The 14553-nt window shown below is 37.4% G+C and overlaps 1 protein-coding gene across 1 annotated transcript; it reads left to right on the top strand.

The window, feature by feature from the left end:
* The first annotated feature begins 1099 nt into the window (after nucleotides 1-1099).
* Nucleotides 1100-12142, top strand: LOC129240364 (uncharacterized). Its single transcript, XM_054876121.1, has 2 exons — nucleotides 1100-1534; nucleotides 11646-12142. The coding sequence occupies exons 1-2, from the start codon at nucleotides 1100-1102 to the stop codon at nucleotides 12003-12005; spliced, it is 795 nt and encodes a 264-aa protein (XP_054732096.1). The 3' UTR covers nucleotides 12006-12142.
* Nucleotides 12143-14553: the final 2411 nt, after the last annotated feature.

Raw genomic sequence — 14553 nt, 5'->3', positions numbered from 1 at the left:
TATCTTTCGTGAGGATAGTGACATTCCGACGTCACATCTCCAGCGAGTGGCACGGAGTACGGAGGCCAAATTCCAAGAGTATATGCGACGTGTAGACTGTCTACATTTAAAGGAAATAAATGAAAAAAATCCGCACTTGTTTTCCTTCTAATAGTTATTGAAATAAAGTTTTATGATTAGTAATTTTCTTTAATTTAACTTTTAATTCATAATTATGCCACAGGACACCCTGTACATACTCGTACATAAATATTTTTAAATTAATGAATATTCCATTTTTTCTATTGTTTAATGGGTGGAGTGCAGGCCGTTATTCGCAAGGAAAAGCGAAAAAGTAATTGCTCTGCATTGCCCTTCATTATTTACTCATCATCAATTCCTTTTGTCCCAAATGGAACATAGGGCCTCCTTCATTATTAATAATCACCAGTAATTCAGTTTCCTCTTTCAGTGGGACCAAAATAAAGTGGAATTAATTAGCATAGCTGCAAACAAACCCGTACATGCGTACATGCATAGTTCACATTTGCATGCTTAAAAATTCTACTAAATGGCAAATTTTCCAAATACTCAAATGAGCAAATCCATGTAAGCCGCCACTGTAATAAACAACACGCATTCGAGACATTTGCACGATGAAATATTCATAAAGGCAATTCAAGAACGGGCGACTACTACGCAGCAAAGAATACCAACAAGAACACATGCGTAAAGGTATACTCGTACGCACACATGTAAGTAGGCGCTGTTACTATGGAACGAATGTACTCGTATGTAGGCGAAGGCACGAGTTATGTCGATTAGAGCGTAACTGTTGACATCAATCATATTCAATAAAAACCGCACCACCGTCAATCACACCAGCCAATGTCAGCCAACAGCACTTCAAGAAATACTACAGCCAACTGTCAACAGAGCCAACTGCAAAACGAATAACTAGCAACCCTAAATAACGCAAGTAACATTTTTTAGCACAGCCTACGACGTAGATTTTTAGTGAGTTTTCGCATTCTCGCACAGCCACTTAAATAGTTAATAAAACAAAAAAAAAAGTACTCACCCACTAAGTGGGAGCGAAAATTTTGCAAAAGATAGAAAAATGTTCGATACGAAATGGTTGCCTGCCGCCTGTGGCAGTTTGGCACCCGCGCTCATACCGCCCGCACACATGTTGGTGCTGGCCTACTTTTGGCAAAATTATTCACGTTACGTCGATAAACACTTTTGTACTTGCTCCTGCTGGGACACCATATTCAAGGGACCCTATGAATCGGGTATTGCCTCCTACAAGCACCTCTACTTCAATGTCACACAAAACTCTTTCAAAATGTGGCTGCTGACTGTATTTGCCGTTATTGCGCTTTATGAATGCATTAAACAGTTGATTGCGTTGATATTGCAACAACGTTGCCGCTACTCGATGTTGTTGCTCTTCTCACTGTCGATATTTTCACACTACTATGCCTGGTGGGCATATATAAATTATTACAACGACGACTATTACCAACAATGGAATCATCAACTATTCTTTACGGTGAGTATTCATAGAATATGTAAGTGCATTTGTGTAGATGTAAGCGTGTGAATGAGTGATTGAGTTTATCGATGGAAGTTGTGATATAAAAATCGCTGTAGGGAGAACAGAAACAAGTTGCTATTAAATTTGTAGTTCAGCACTAAAAGAAGGAGCATCAACTCATATTCCTCTCATTCCTCTTATTCTTACGCCTGAACGATTTTGGCTGAGTTCAACAAAGATAAAAAAAAAATTGATTTTTTATGAGGTCAGGTTGTTCAAAGTTTTGCGGTTCGATAAGAGAGCTATCAGCTTGAATTTTTTTTTGTTTTGCATTATGTTCGTGCACACTTCATATGAACGTACGGAAATTTCATTTCAATTTGTCAATTCATTCTTTGATTACAAGCCATTTAGTAGCGACGTGTCACAGTATTTTCTACAATGGACAAAATCAAGTATCGTGCGGTAATTGAATTTTTATTTTGGATGGATTAAAAGCAAAGGAAATTTATGAACGAATGTTGCAAATGTATAAGAACTTTTCGCAATCAATTAGTGCAGTAGAAAATGGGTTCTTGAGTTTAAACGTGGTCGTAGATGAAGATGATCCACACCAAGCAGGCCCAACACAACCACAGCAATAACACCAGAAATCGTAGAAAAAATACTGGAAATCGTATTGCAAAATCCTCAACTGACTAAAGGAGATTTGCTAGAAGCCCTAGGCATCTCATTGGGTAGTGCAAGCAATATTTTGACTCAAGTATTGGGTTTCAGAGAGCTGTGTGCACAATGGCTGCCGCATTCGCTAACAATACAACAAAAAAACATTCGAATGCGACTTTCTCAGTAACACTTAGAGCGTTTTCGAAAGGATAAAGTGAATTATAAATATGTAAATAAATAAAGTGAATTTTGTGCATCGAAGCATCACTATGGATGAGAATTGGCCCTATCACAATGATCCTAAATCAAAACGGGAGTACCGGGCTTTTCGGCTCCGAAACTTGCAAACTGGTAGAACAATAAATTCTGAATATTAGACCAACTGAAGGAAAAAATTCGTGAAAAAAGACCCAGTCTGCAAATGAAAAAAATTATTTTTCATCAGAGACAATGTACCGTGTCACAAAAGAATTTTGACAATGTCGCCGCAAAACTGCATTAATTGCGTTATGAATTGCGGCGCCACCCCTCGTGTTCACCCGATCTGGTTAACTGCGACTCCTTCTTGTTTCCTAACATGAAGAAATGGCTCGCAGGAAAAAATTTAGTTCAAACGAGGAAGTCACCGCCGAGACAGAGGCGTATTGGGGATAATTCAACAAATCCAATTTTTTGGAGGAGTTAAAAAGTGACCGGAGAATAAAAAATTGTTTTAATGGTGTCTTCATTTCTAACACGGGTACTTATTGAACGCCCCTCGTACATAGGAATTGAATAGGAAATAAATATGTGCGTGACTAAGTGGAATAACTTTTTTTATTTGCTCAACAACGATAAATTGCAAATAGCTCGAAAACTTGCTCATAAAGAATTTAACAAAATTTTTCGGAATCAGTGAGCAAAATCAAATCGAAAAAAGAACGTAAAAAATATGTACGCGACTCAAGGGAATAACTTTTTAGTGTTTGGTTGACTAACGGTAAATTTCAAATAGCTAGAAAACTTGTCCATAAACAAAATTAAACTAAGTAAATTTTCAGAATCAACGGGCTTTTCTACACAGGTATCGCAAGAAACAAAAATTAAATCGTAAAAAACATCTCATTTTTTATTCTGCTGAATAAATAATTTAAATTGCAAATAGCTCGGCAACTTGTTCAAAAAAAAAGTAACAATTCTACATAAGAATTAAATAGTGGTAAGGGAATAAAATCAAAATTAAAAATTAAATTTAAGGGGACAGATACCTGTAAACGGCCATATTTTCCCTGATTTTCATTAAAATTATTTAAAATGAAGAAGTCAATATATTATTTTCAAAATTGGCACACAGTTTATTTATACATACATTAAAATAATATACATTTTTTTTTTTAATCATTTAAAATGGCGGATGTAAGCTCAACTCTTCCAGGAAGGTCACAGCGGGGCTTCTCAATCGGCGGGCATTGTAGCATCGGAGTCAGTGACTTAAATATTAAAAACCAAACTTTTTTTTGTTTATTAATGTCATAATTTCTTTATGAATTCAAAACAAATGGAAAAAAAATATGTACTTAAAAAAAATTTAATTTGGGGCGAATTTTCAAAATTATTTTTTCGAAAATTTTTCGAAATTGTAAATTCACATAGAAATTAATATCATAAAAAAGAGATCGGTCAATAAATTTTCGAGTTATCGTTTCCAAAAATATAGTTTTGAGAAAAACCCGTCTGAAGTCGGCAACGTAACTATACCTCTCCCAGCGCTCGAACGCAAAGAATAGAGTCGTCACGGTTGGTGATCTGTAATATTATATAATAAATACTTAAATTTACGTTCTAAAATTTTTTGGCATATTCTTAAAGGATTATATTAACATTTTATGAAAAAAAAAAAATTTTTTCGAAATTTTACAGGTATCTGTCCCCTTAAATCAGTGTAATCTGCCAAATTTTGGTATAAATCCACGCCTGCCTTCGCCCCTGCATACATGCATAGCATAGTGCGATTGATTTGCCATATTCTACAGCGTACGAATATAAAGGATGCTCATTCTACGAGCATGTAAATTAATTATCTGTGCATGCATATTATATTTTCTGCACAACTGATTTTCCAAAAGCCCATATTGCGTGCTTATAGGCGCAGGACGGTAATCCACATATTTTCACGCTTAGTACTTAGATACAAGTAAATCAGTGCAATATATACATACCATAATGTAAGTAATGCGCTTAATTCCATGCTTGCATGATTATTCATGTCACTTTTCATGCTTTACGAAATTTATTGAATTTAATAGAATGTTATGTTAACATAAAATCCAATTAATTAGGTGACGCTGAATAAAAAATTTGCTGTACGAATTACCCATCAATTATTTAAGAACTCACATTTCTCTCTTTCATATCAAGTATTTTCCATCAATGATTCTCCAAATGAAAATGAGGCTGTATTTCTTATTTGATTATATTTTTGAGAAAGGAAAAACTTTGCTTTACGCTTCTTGGTGACGATTTTAATGGCACGGATTAGGTTTTCTGGTCAAATCTGGCTATTCAAACCGTAAAAATCGTCATAAACAGGCTTATTTGGCTCATCAAAAATTGTTGCGAAAAATCTTACACTGCGCTAAAGCCGTTCTAGGAGAATGGACGAATCACCAATTTGAAAATCGGAGAAAACACAAAATTTTATTTCAATTATTTTGCTAATAGACTGAATTCACTGATTACTCATGTATTGAAAAATCTTACGCGACTTTTCAACTTTCCCAGAAGAGCCGTGGTAGCACCGCCTTGCAGATGGAAAAAAGCACAAAATTTTATTTCATTTACATGATTGATCTCCTAGAAGAGCTCTGAATTCATTACTATAGGATTTCTTTAAATTTAATTCCGACTAGTTCACAAATATTTGCAAATAACGAACAAGCAGCAACAATTTAAATATGGCAATATTTTACAATTTTCACTCTAACACATGGACAGAAAAGTTCCGGACCTAACAAAGAAAACACGTTTTTTTTTTTTGTTCAAAATTAGCTTTATTCAGCAACGTAATTCCCATCAAGCGTACCGCAATCATTCTAGCGCCGCTCTAACATTTCAATACCACTTCTGTAGAACGATTTATCTTTTGCTTCAAAATAGGCATCAGTTACAGCAATAGCTTCTGCTTTCGAGCGAAATTTCTTTACGATGAGCATTTTTTTTAGGTCGGTAAACAGCCAGCATTCGCTGAGAGCCAAATCTGGTGAATCGACGGTACATGTGACTTGTGACCCGGTGCGTTGTCCTGATGAAACAAATTTCTTTTCTTTGCCATACGCATTCAATATACACTTAACAAATTTGGTCTTCAAACGCGCGAATATGGCCATATACTATTCACTATTGATGGTATTTTCCTTCTCAAGATAGCCGATGAATATTACATCATGCACCTCTCCAGCCGATTGTTGTGCTTTCGGGCACTTTGGACGAGTTTCACCAGTTGCTGTCCACTCAGATGACGGGATGTTTTGATTTCATGTTTCATCCATTGTCACATATCGACTCAAAAATCCCGGTTGATTACGTTTCAACATGGCCAAACACTGCTCACAATCATCAACACGTTTTTGTTTTTGGTCGACGGTGAGCAAACGCGGCACCCAGGGCTTTCTCACCCCAGAGCTTTCTCAGATGCTACTCCAATGCTCTTGCAATATAAGGCCAAAATATTCTTTTGATATCTTTACGACGTTAACTAACTCTTGGAACTTCACTTTTCGATCGATCAAAATGATTTTGTCGATTTTTTTAATGTTTTCTGGTGTTACCGCCTCATTTGGACGTCCACTGCGTTGTGCATCATCGGTATCTCTACGACCACGTTTGAAGTCAGCAAACCAGCGTTTTATTATTGTTTCTGATGAATCGGAATCCCCATAACACTTTTCAAGTCATTGCTTCGCTTGAACGGTATTTTTTCCCATCAAGAAGCAGAGTATACTGAAAACACGACCTTCATTTTGATCCATTATTTTGAAAATAACAAAAGTGTGACGCTACTCTTAGCATGATAACTCACTAATTAATGAATTGAATATCATGACATTTTAAGAGCTTGCCTTTTAAGGTTAGTACTAACTGAAAAAGAGGTGTCATGTATGTGTTAGGCCCGGGACTTTTCAGCCCATGTGTTAGTATCATATTTTGTTATCATTATTTTGCAACGACAAAAAGAATGCTAAGTGTATTTTCATGTAATGCAGGATGACTTCCAAGGTTATGTAAAGTAATTTACTCCCTTTCTTATGGAATTTCACTATCTAATTCGCAGCACCTGTAATGAGTTTTTTGTTTAAGGCCCTCGCCTCCCCCTCATTCAAATGGGTATTTTTTGGTTGTTTCGTTAAACTCGTGTAAAATGGAAATAAAAAATGATTTTTTATTTTTGTTTTGAGTATTTTATTTTTTCATTTATCGTTAAAAAACGAAATTTTGCTTTTGCTCATACGAGGTTGGTTCAAAAAGTTGTCGGCCTTCAAGGAATGTTCTTCCAAAAAGAGGGATGTCGCTGGCGACACAAATTCCGGCACTCACAGGTATCTAAAATCAAAAGGACAAAAAGGTTCCCGTTCAGTATGAATGTCATTATCGTGTAAACTACGATCTTAAAAAAAATGAAATTTGACAAAATGGTGGACGTTTAAAGATGAAACCCCGTTTTTTGACACTTTTTTTGACTTTGAAGGTCCGAAAAAAATATTAAAAATGTTTGTATACGAATGATCGTAGTTCACATGATAACGACATTCTACGAGTATGTCATTTAAATTTTATTTCATCAAAATCGGTTCAGTGGAACTGGCTAGATACACAGCATTGTCCATGTGAAGACCATTTTTTGAAGGCTGACCACTTCTTGAACGAACCTCTTATGGCCAAAAAATTTTTTTTTTGTTTTTTAACAATTAATCAAGAAATAAAACATTCAAACAGAAATACAAAATCTTGTTTCGTTTCCGTTTTACACGCTTTTAAAGAAACACCCAAAAAACACCATTTCAAATGAGGCGAGGGCCTTAATGAATTTATCCTTCTTTCCAAATAAACGACATAAATGAATGCAATTTCGTCCACATTTGGTTTTGTGCTGTTAATTTTGAAAGTAAGTTTCCACTATTTTTAAATGCTGCTCAGTTTTAAATCTTTTCATAATATTGACAGAGTGTCCCGAATCTGAGTCTGAAACGAAATGAAAAAAAACATAGACAACTAATTTATCAACAGCACTTAGCGAAAATTGTGTATGTATAAAAGAACACCCTATAGTTACTAAGAAGTAAAGCAAATATTTTTGGAGAAGCCAAAACTTACACTTAAGTAAACTTTTTTCCACAATCACATAAATCACTTAGTTTACACGCTTATCACTGTTGCTGCTACGCGTGGGAAAAAAGTTGTCAATAAAGTTAGCAAACTCATAGTTCCAGTTGTGAGGTAAATGTGCTTGATTTTTGATGACAGATTCTTCACACTAGAAGGTAAATGTGATTTGGTGTTGGTATTTAATGCTTCCATTGAGCGATAAGCTAAATACATATGAAGTACTCGTACTGATGTCAACCCCGGGATACGGAAATCTCGGTTTGTTGGAGGTTTCGAGATCCCAAACATTTTTCAATATTGAAATGAAAGTTGTAAAAACTTGTTTATATCAAAATTTATTTAGATATTGAAATTAAAGATATAAAAACTTGTTTAATTCAAAATATTATTCAAAAAGAAGCTTTTCTGTTTCCGCAAAACTTATTTTATTGTAAAAGTATCGACAGAATACAAAATAAAGTTTAATAATAAAAAAATGTGAATGCATTTTCTGATTGTTTGTCCTTTATTGTTATGCTTGCTTTCAAATTAAATTTTTGTGGTTTTCTCTCATACATAACTCACATGGCTTTCCAACTCTTGAACGCAGATAAATTCCATAGTCCATGCGAGAATGACTGATTCTTGCAAATTAATTCCACAAACTTGTGTTGATTGGCCTTGCGATTTATTGATTCTTATTTCCACGAGAAAGTAATTTGGAAACTGAATACGCTTGAAATTGAAAATTATTTGAAATGATTGGTATTCTTGAAAATTATTGCAACGAGTTCGCCTGTGTACTTCTCTTTCCCATGATTCCCGTAATTCATGCTTAAGAAATATTTTTTCAACGCGCTCAATTCTATTTGTCGAAAGTTGGTCGTACGGTCTCCAAATGATAACAGCGCCCTCTAAGTGAGAACGAATAAGAGCCGGGAACAGCAGTTTATAGGTGAGCGGATCAGAAAATTCAAATGCATTGCGACAAACAAAACCTAGTACCAATTACGATTTGGAAAGAATAAAAATTATGTGACCATTGAAGCATAAATTTGTATCGAATAAAATTCCAAGATTCCTAAACTCTGTTACACTTTGTAGTACAGTATAAGAAATGGTGTAGGTATATGTTAAAAATGTATTGATGCCTCGAAAATGTTAAATGAAAACATGTTTTAATATTCAAAGACAAACACGACTTTTTGCACCATTGGTGAAGATTATGCAAGACGAGTTGAAGCTTCTGAACCTCCACTGAGTCCTTAACAGATGAGAGGAGCAAGAAATTTGAAAAGAAAAAACACATGCTTATGTCTTTTTTTGTTGTCGAGAAAGACTAGTAAGTACACCACTCAGACACAATTAAATTCATTGTACTGCTCTCGGGTTCCCTTTTTAAGTTTCTTTAAATCTACTCGACCTCCGAAGAAATCCGAGTAGATTTTGAGGTGCCAAGGAACCAAAGTGGTCGCTTCTTAACACATTAGTGCCAAAGACCTCAAACCTGATTTGAGCAAAGGCGGGGCAGATGCACAGAAAGTGGTCCGCCGTCTCATTCTCCTCTTCACAAGTTGAGATTCTGAGATTCCCATCTTTTCCATGTGCTTCGCCCACACAAAGTGGCCTGTCATCAGTCCAACCAGCTCTCTGTAGTCCCTTCTGCTTAAAGACAGGAGGATCTGCGACAATTAATCGGACATGACAGGTAACATCAGTTTAGTCCATTTGCAGCCTCTCTCAGCCTTCCAAGCTCGCTTGTGGATTAGAGTAACCCGTTTGCTAACCATGGCTTTGATGGCTGCAAAAGGGAGTGGCAGAACGGTCTCCAGATCAAGGTAGTTGGCCTCAGAGCCCATCTTAGCTAAAGAGCCAGAGATCTCGCCGTCCAGGGAACCATGTTAGCATCAGGATATTTTATCTACCGACATAGTTCAACCTGCATTTGAGGTGCTCAACTACCCTTGAAGTGGTTGAAGGGCGTTGAGCGCAACTTTGCTCTCGCTGCAGACACATATATAAAGGGTGTTTTTTTTAGAGGTTAGGTTTTCAAGATGAAATAAAACGTATATAATTTAATGTTATGGCCAAGAATTTAGCTTTATTATAAAGATAAGATTTATGTTTTAAAAATGATTTCGGGCAAGTGGCCGCCGCGGCTGGCTCGAATAAATTCCAGCCGAGAGGCCCAATTTTCGACCACTTTTTGCAGCAATTGGGGCCGTATGTCAGCAATAACGCGCCGAATATTCTCTTCCAAGACGTCAGTCGTCTCGGGCTTATCTGCGTAGACAAGCGACTTCACATAGCCCCACAAGAAATAGTTCAGCGGTGTTATATCGCACGATCTTGGAGGCCACGCCACAGGTCCACGGCGCGAGATAATGCGCTCACCAAAAGTTTTCTTCAATAAATCGATTGTTGCGTTGGCTGTATGGCATGTAGCGCCGTCTTGTTGGAACCAAAGGTCGTCCACATCAACATCGTCCAATTCAGGCACGAAAAAGTCATTAATCATGGCTCTATAGCGCTCTCCATTGACTGTAACATTATGGCCGGCTTCATTTTTAAAGAAATATGGACCAATGATTCCCTCTGCCCATAGAGCACACCAAACAGTGACTTTTTGAGGATGTAACGGCGTCTCAGCAATGGCTTGTGGATTATGTTCACTCCAAATGCGACAATTTTGCTTATTGACATACCCATTCAACCAAAAGTGAGCTTCATCGCTGAACAAAAACCATTATTTTTGAACCGCGCGAACCGAACCATTATTTTCGTAATAAATTTGCACGATTTGCAAACGCTATTCAGGTGTAAGTCTATTCATTATGAAATGGCAAACCAAACTGAGCATAAATCAAGTGACAGCTGTCAAAAAGACCATCTATGAAAAAAGTAGTGCCAACTTGAAAACCTAACCTCTAAAAAAAACACCCTTTATCTACCTCTCCATCTTTTTTCCACAATAAAGTTCATTGCTTCTTGAATAGCTTAACCTCCTCTTGAAATACAGATGCGTACATTCCAAGAGCAAAGTATAGTTTTGTCCTGCTGGATTCCACGTAGGCACCAGAGCCGGAACAGTACTCGGTCCTGGAGCCATCCTTGAAAATGCGAGAACAGTGTTTTCCGGGCTCATTTTCAGAGTTTGACCACAATTGAGCCTCTGACAGCACCACATTGTACCTCTTTTCAAGTACGACTCTTGATGGCATAGAGTCAAGGGGCATGACGAGGATCGTTGGTTCAAAGTCCAAGCCTACTGTGTTGTCCAACGCTGGACAGAGGCCGTACCAATTCCCATTGTGCTTCAGCCTGTAGGTGGCCTTCAAGAACTCTCCTTGGATGAAAGCATCAAGTGGTGACAAACCAATCAGAGCATCCAATGCCGGGCCTGAAGTAGTCGGAAAAGCTCCGGTGCAACAGATGGTCATAGGACGTTGTAGTCTAGATAAGATCCTCCTAACTCCCACGAGAGAGAGTCTACTCATCCAGACCATGATGCATAGGTGATAATATGTCTTATCACAGCCGTGTAGATCCATAGAATCTTGTTAGGAGAAAGACCCCACGTTTTCCTAAAAACTCCCTTACACTGCCAGAAGACGTTCAGTGCCTTGGATGTCTTTGTTTCAACGTGTGACTTCCAAAGGAATTTATTCTATTCGAACAGTTTAGAAATACTTGATAGCTTGGAAATCGGTCTATAATTGCAACCATCATTTTTTTCTTCTGCTTTTAAAATGAGTTGTGATGATTCATTCGTTTAAAAAGTACCCGTAGATAAAGTTTTGTTTGTATTCAGCCATTAAATTCTCTCGCCAGAGAATGTCAAAGAGCGTGACTTATATGTGAATGAGTGTGATTGAGTGCATTTGGATTTTAGAGAACATTTTAACATTCGAATGCGCTTGCATTGCTCACTGGAATTGCTTTCTCAAGTCAGCTATGATGATGCGCTTATAGCCAATCAGATCTCATTTATCAGTCCTAATGTATAAATAAAACAATCTAATAGGCAGGGCGTGAACTGATGTATAAATGAGTCAAATCTGATACACATAAGTGTATTAACTAAATAAATAAATAAATTCCGATTTTTCAACTATTTCAGGTAACTGAACTGATATCTTCCGTGCTGGTCATGCACCTGGCCAACACCACGAACACTGTGACATCGAAAAAAGTATTCTGCATCGTTGGCATCGCCATACTCCACATTACGGCCAGCAGTTTCGATCAATTCTTCTTGAATGTGGTGCGTGGTGAAGGCTATGCCCATCAAATAGTACGAGATATCGGTTTTATGGTGCCAGATATATTGCAATTAATTATTCCATTGTGGCTCTTTCGAAAAACGCGCAAAGAATCGTATACGACACGCCCCTTTTACCGGGATCGCAACCTCCACAAGGATATTGTAGCGATGCTCTTCTTCGTGTTGGCACTTTTTGTGGTTTGTACGATTTTGTGAGATAAAATTTTCAAATACCTGCAAATAATGAATAGCGAGGAAGAGGCGCGTGCCACAAGACGTATGAATTTGCTAGCCCGGCTATACTTCAATTTGTAAGGTAAATGAATTATCTAATAAGTTACAGCAGGAAGGTGGTGACGGAGAAGCAGTCAGAGGATGGAAGACAGAGGAGGAGTGAGTGAGGATATCTGACGTTGCGGCGGCATAACTGCGGCTGAACTGCGTACAGTTGGCGAGTAAGTCTAGTTTTAACTAGTTTTAGAAATGAAATTCAAGTACTTACATACATACGTATACACATAGGTATATGTAAAACATAGCTTAGTACTCGTATATGTAGAAGTTCAAAGAACGAACTATTTAGTTGTTGTTTTTTTTCCTCTCTAACCATGTGATAACTCTGTGCGTTTTTTGGATAATTTTTTAATTACATATAAATGTTGAGAATATTTAGTTTTTAGTGACAAAAAAAAACCAACAAAAAATGTGATTAACTTAAACAAAACCTAGACGTTTAGCTGTCATATCAACGCTCTGTCAAATAATTTCCGCGACTAAGCGAGATTTGTGGTAGCTCTTTTTATTTACCAATAAACGTAACATACGAATTCACTTGTGCTATAATTTAAATCTTGCAAAAATTTCAATATTTCATAATAAAATCAGCTACAAAATTTTAAATATATTATTTGTTCAAAACATTTTTCAACAAAAATCGCACTGTCCGAGACATTTTATTTCATCTGTTAAATGTTAAAAACTATAATAATAGAAGGCGACAAGAAATTGTACCAGAAACCAGAGTATGCTTTGCCAAAACTTTATGCAGTTAGAAATTTTTATAATTCAACATATGGACATGAAAAATATTGAGGAAGCTCCACTTAAGAGTAAAAAATGTCGTGCCGCACGCCATAAGCGGTGCGCATAACCCAGAAGTGGTCCGACAATAAAGGACCTACAATAAATCCGAAATAGGCAGTAGAAGATCACTCGAAGAAGATCTATGATAGAACCGACTCTAAAGAGTGCAAGGATCAGGTTTTCTAAGAAAGCAACATAGCCTGGGCGTTGAGCTTGAAAGAACGCTCACTTAGATGCGATTACTAATAAGGCGACGATTGTTATTTCTCCTGCATACCTTTTTTTTGGTATTGGGTCATTTTTAAAACCAATAGTCACCTATGCATCCTTAGTTCTTTTTAAGGGCAATATCGTTATTCTTTTGGATAGCCAAGCTGTAAGTAGCTCTAAGCTGGTGGAACAAAGCAGAAATCACCTTGAGCGTAAACGCTAACGTTACTTTAATGCGGCTCCCAGGACATCAGAAGATTGAAGAAAGCCAAAAAGCGCACGAACTGTCAAAAGGGGGATGTGCTGTGAATAACATTCTTGCAGATTCGGTATTCACACCACTGGGTCCAATCAGGAATGCAATCTCCTCAACATATCTGCGAATCGCAGATTGTAGATAAAGGGATCAGACACTCTGCAAAGTCAGCAGACCGTTATGGTCCACCTACAGCCATAAACAAACGTCAATACGGACAAAGATTAAACAAAGGGATGCCTGCAGACTTACGGCAAAGGCAACAGGCTTCTGGTCCAAGACATTCTGCAAAGTCAGCAGACCGTTATGGTCCACCTACAGCCATAAAAACTACATATGGAAGTATAGAAATTAAATTAAATGCATGAACAATCCTGTAATGCAATAACTCCTGTACTAAAGACTTCTAGGAATTTCGAGATAACTATTTTTTTTTTTACCGAGCTCTCAGAAAGGCATTTAACTTATACATTGAACCTTACTCGTAAATCTGGTATCTGGATCGATAGAAGCTTGCGGACTGTAGGACTGGTGAGGGTATCGATATCCATAGATGGTTATGCCACAGACTTTCAACCGATAACCCATGGCATAGAATGCGTTCGAAGAGGTACAACTTTGAAGCGCATCTGCATTTTGTCAGACAGTCCGGCGTTCTCTGCAGTCTCACAATATGACATCCAAACTTGTTGAGGAAGGAGTAAAGATCTCCATTTTGTTGAGCTGGTTGCCAGGTACCTTGATGACAAACTAAGAATGGACTACCTACCTCAACATACCATGGGCCGGAAACCTTTTGTGAGCTCACCAAAGCCCACATAAAGGATTTTTTCAAAGACTAGGAAGACAGGAAATTTACACCGCACTCGATTGAGAGTATATGACAGAGCCAGGCAAAACAATTAACCCTTGCCTCAAGGAAAGCACCAAACAGGCCCCTTGACCTGGATAGAAAGGAATAACGAGCTGTCACTAGATACAACACGGCACATTGTAGCCTTCGTTATCTTTTGAGAAAACTGGAATTAGTAGAAACAAGCGACTGACGGTTTTGCAAACTGTATGATGAGACTTATTGAATGGGTTGGTGCGTGACTAACATTCGGAGTTCAGAGAGAACATACATAGATTGGAATCTCGGTGAAAGACAAAAATGAAGTACAAGTTTTTTCTAATAGCGGTCGCCTCTCGGCAGACAATGGCAAACCTCCGAGT

Source organism: Anastrepha obliqua, chromosome 3 (genome assembly GCF_027943255.1).
Source record: "Anastrepha obliqua isolate idAnaObli1 chromosome 3, idAnaObli1_1.0, whole genome shotgun sequence".
NCBI lineage: Eukaryota > Metazoa > Arthropoda > Insecta > Diptera > Tephritidae > Anastrepha > Anastrepha obliqua.
The sequence above is the reverse complement of the archived record's forward strand: the minus strand, read 5'-3'. Positions and strand labels throughout refer to the sequence as shown.

Excerpts from the sequence above, each read along its gene's own strand:
- LOC129240364 (XM_054876121.1), top strand. The coding sequence starts at position 1,100 with ATGTTCGATACGAAATGGTTGCCTGCCGCCTGTGGCAGTTTGGCACCC. Across the intron at positions 1,535-11,645 it reads ATCATCAACTATTCTTTACG|GTAACTGAACTGATATCTTC; the intron begins GTGAGTATTCAT and ends CAACTATTTCAG.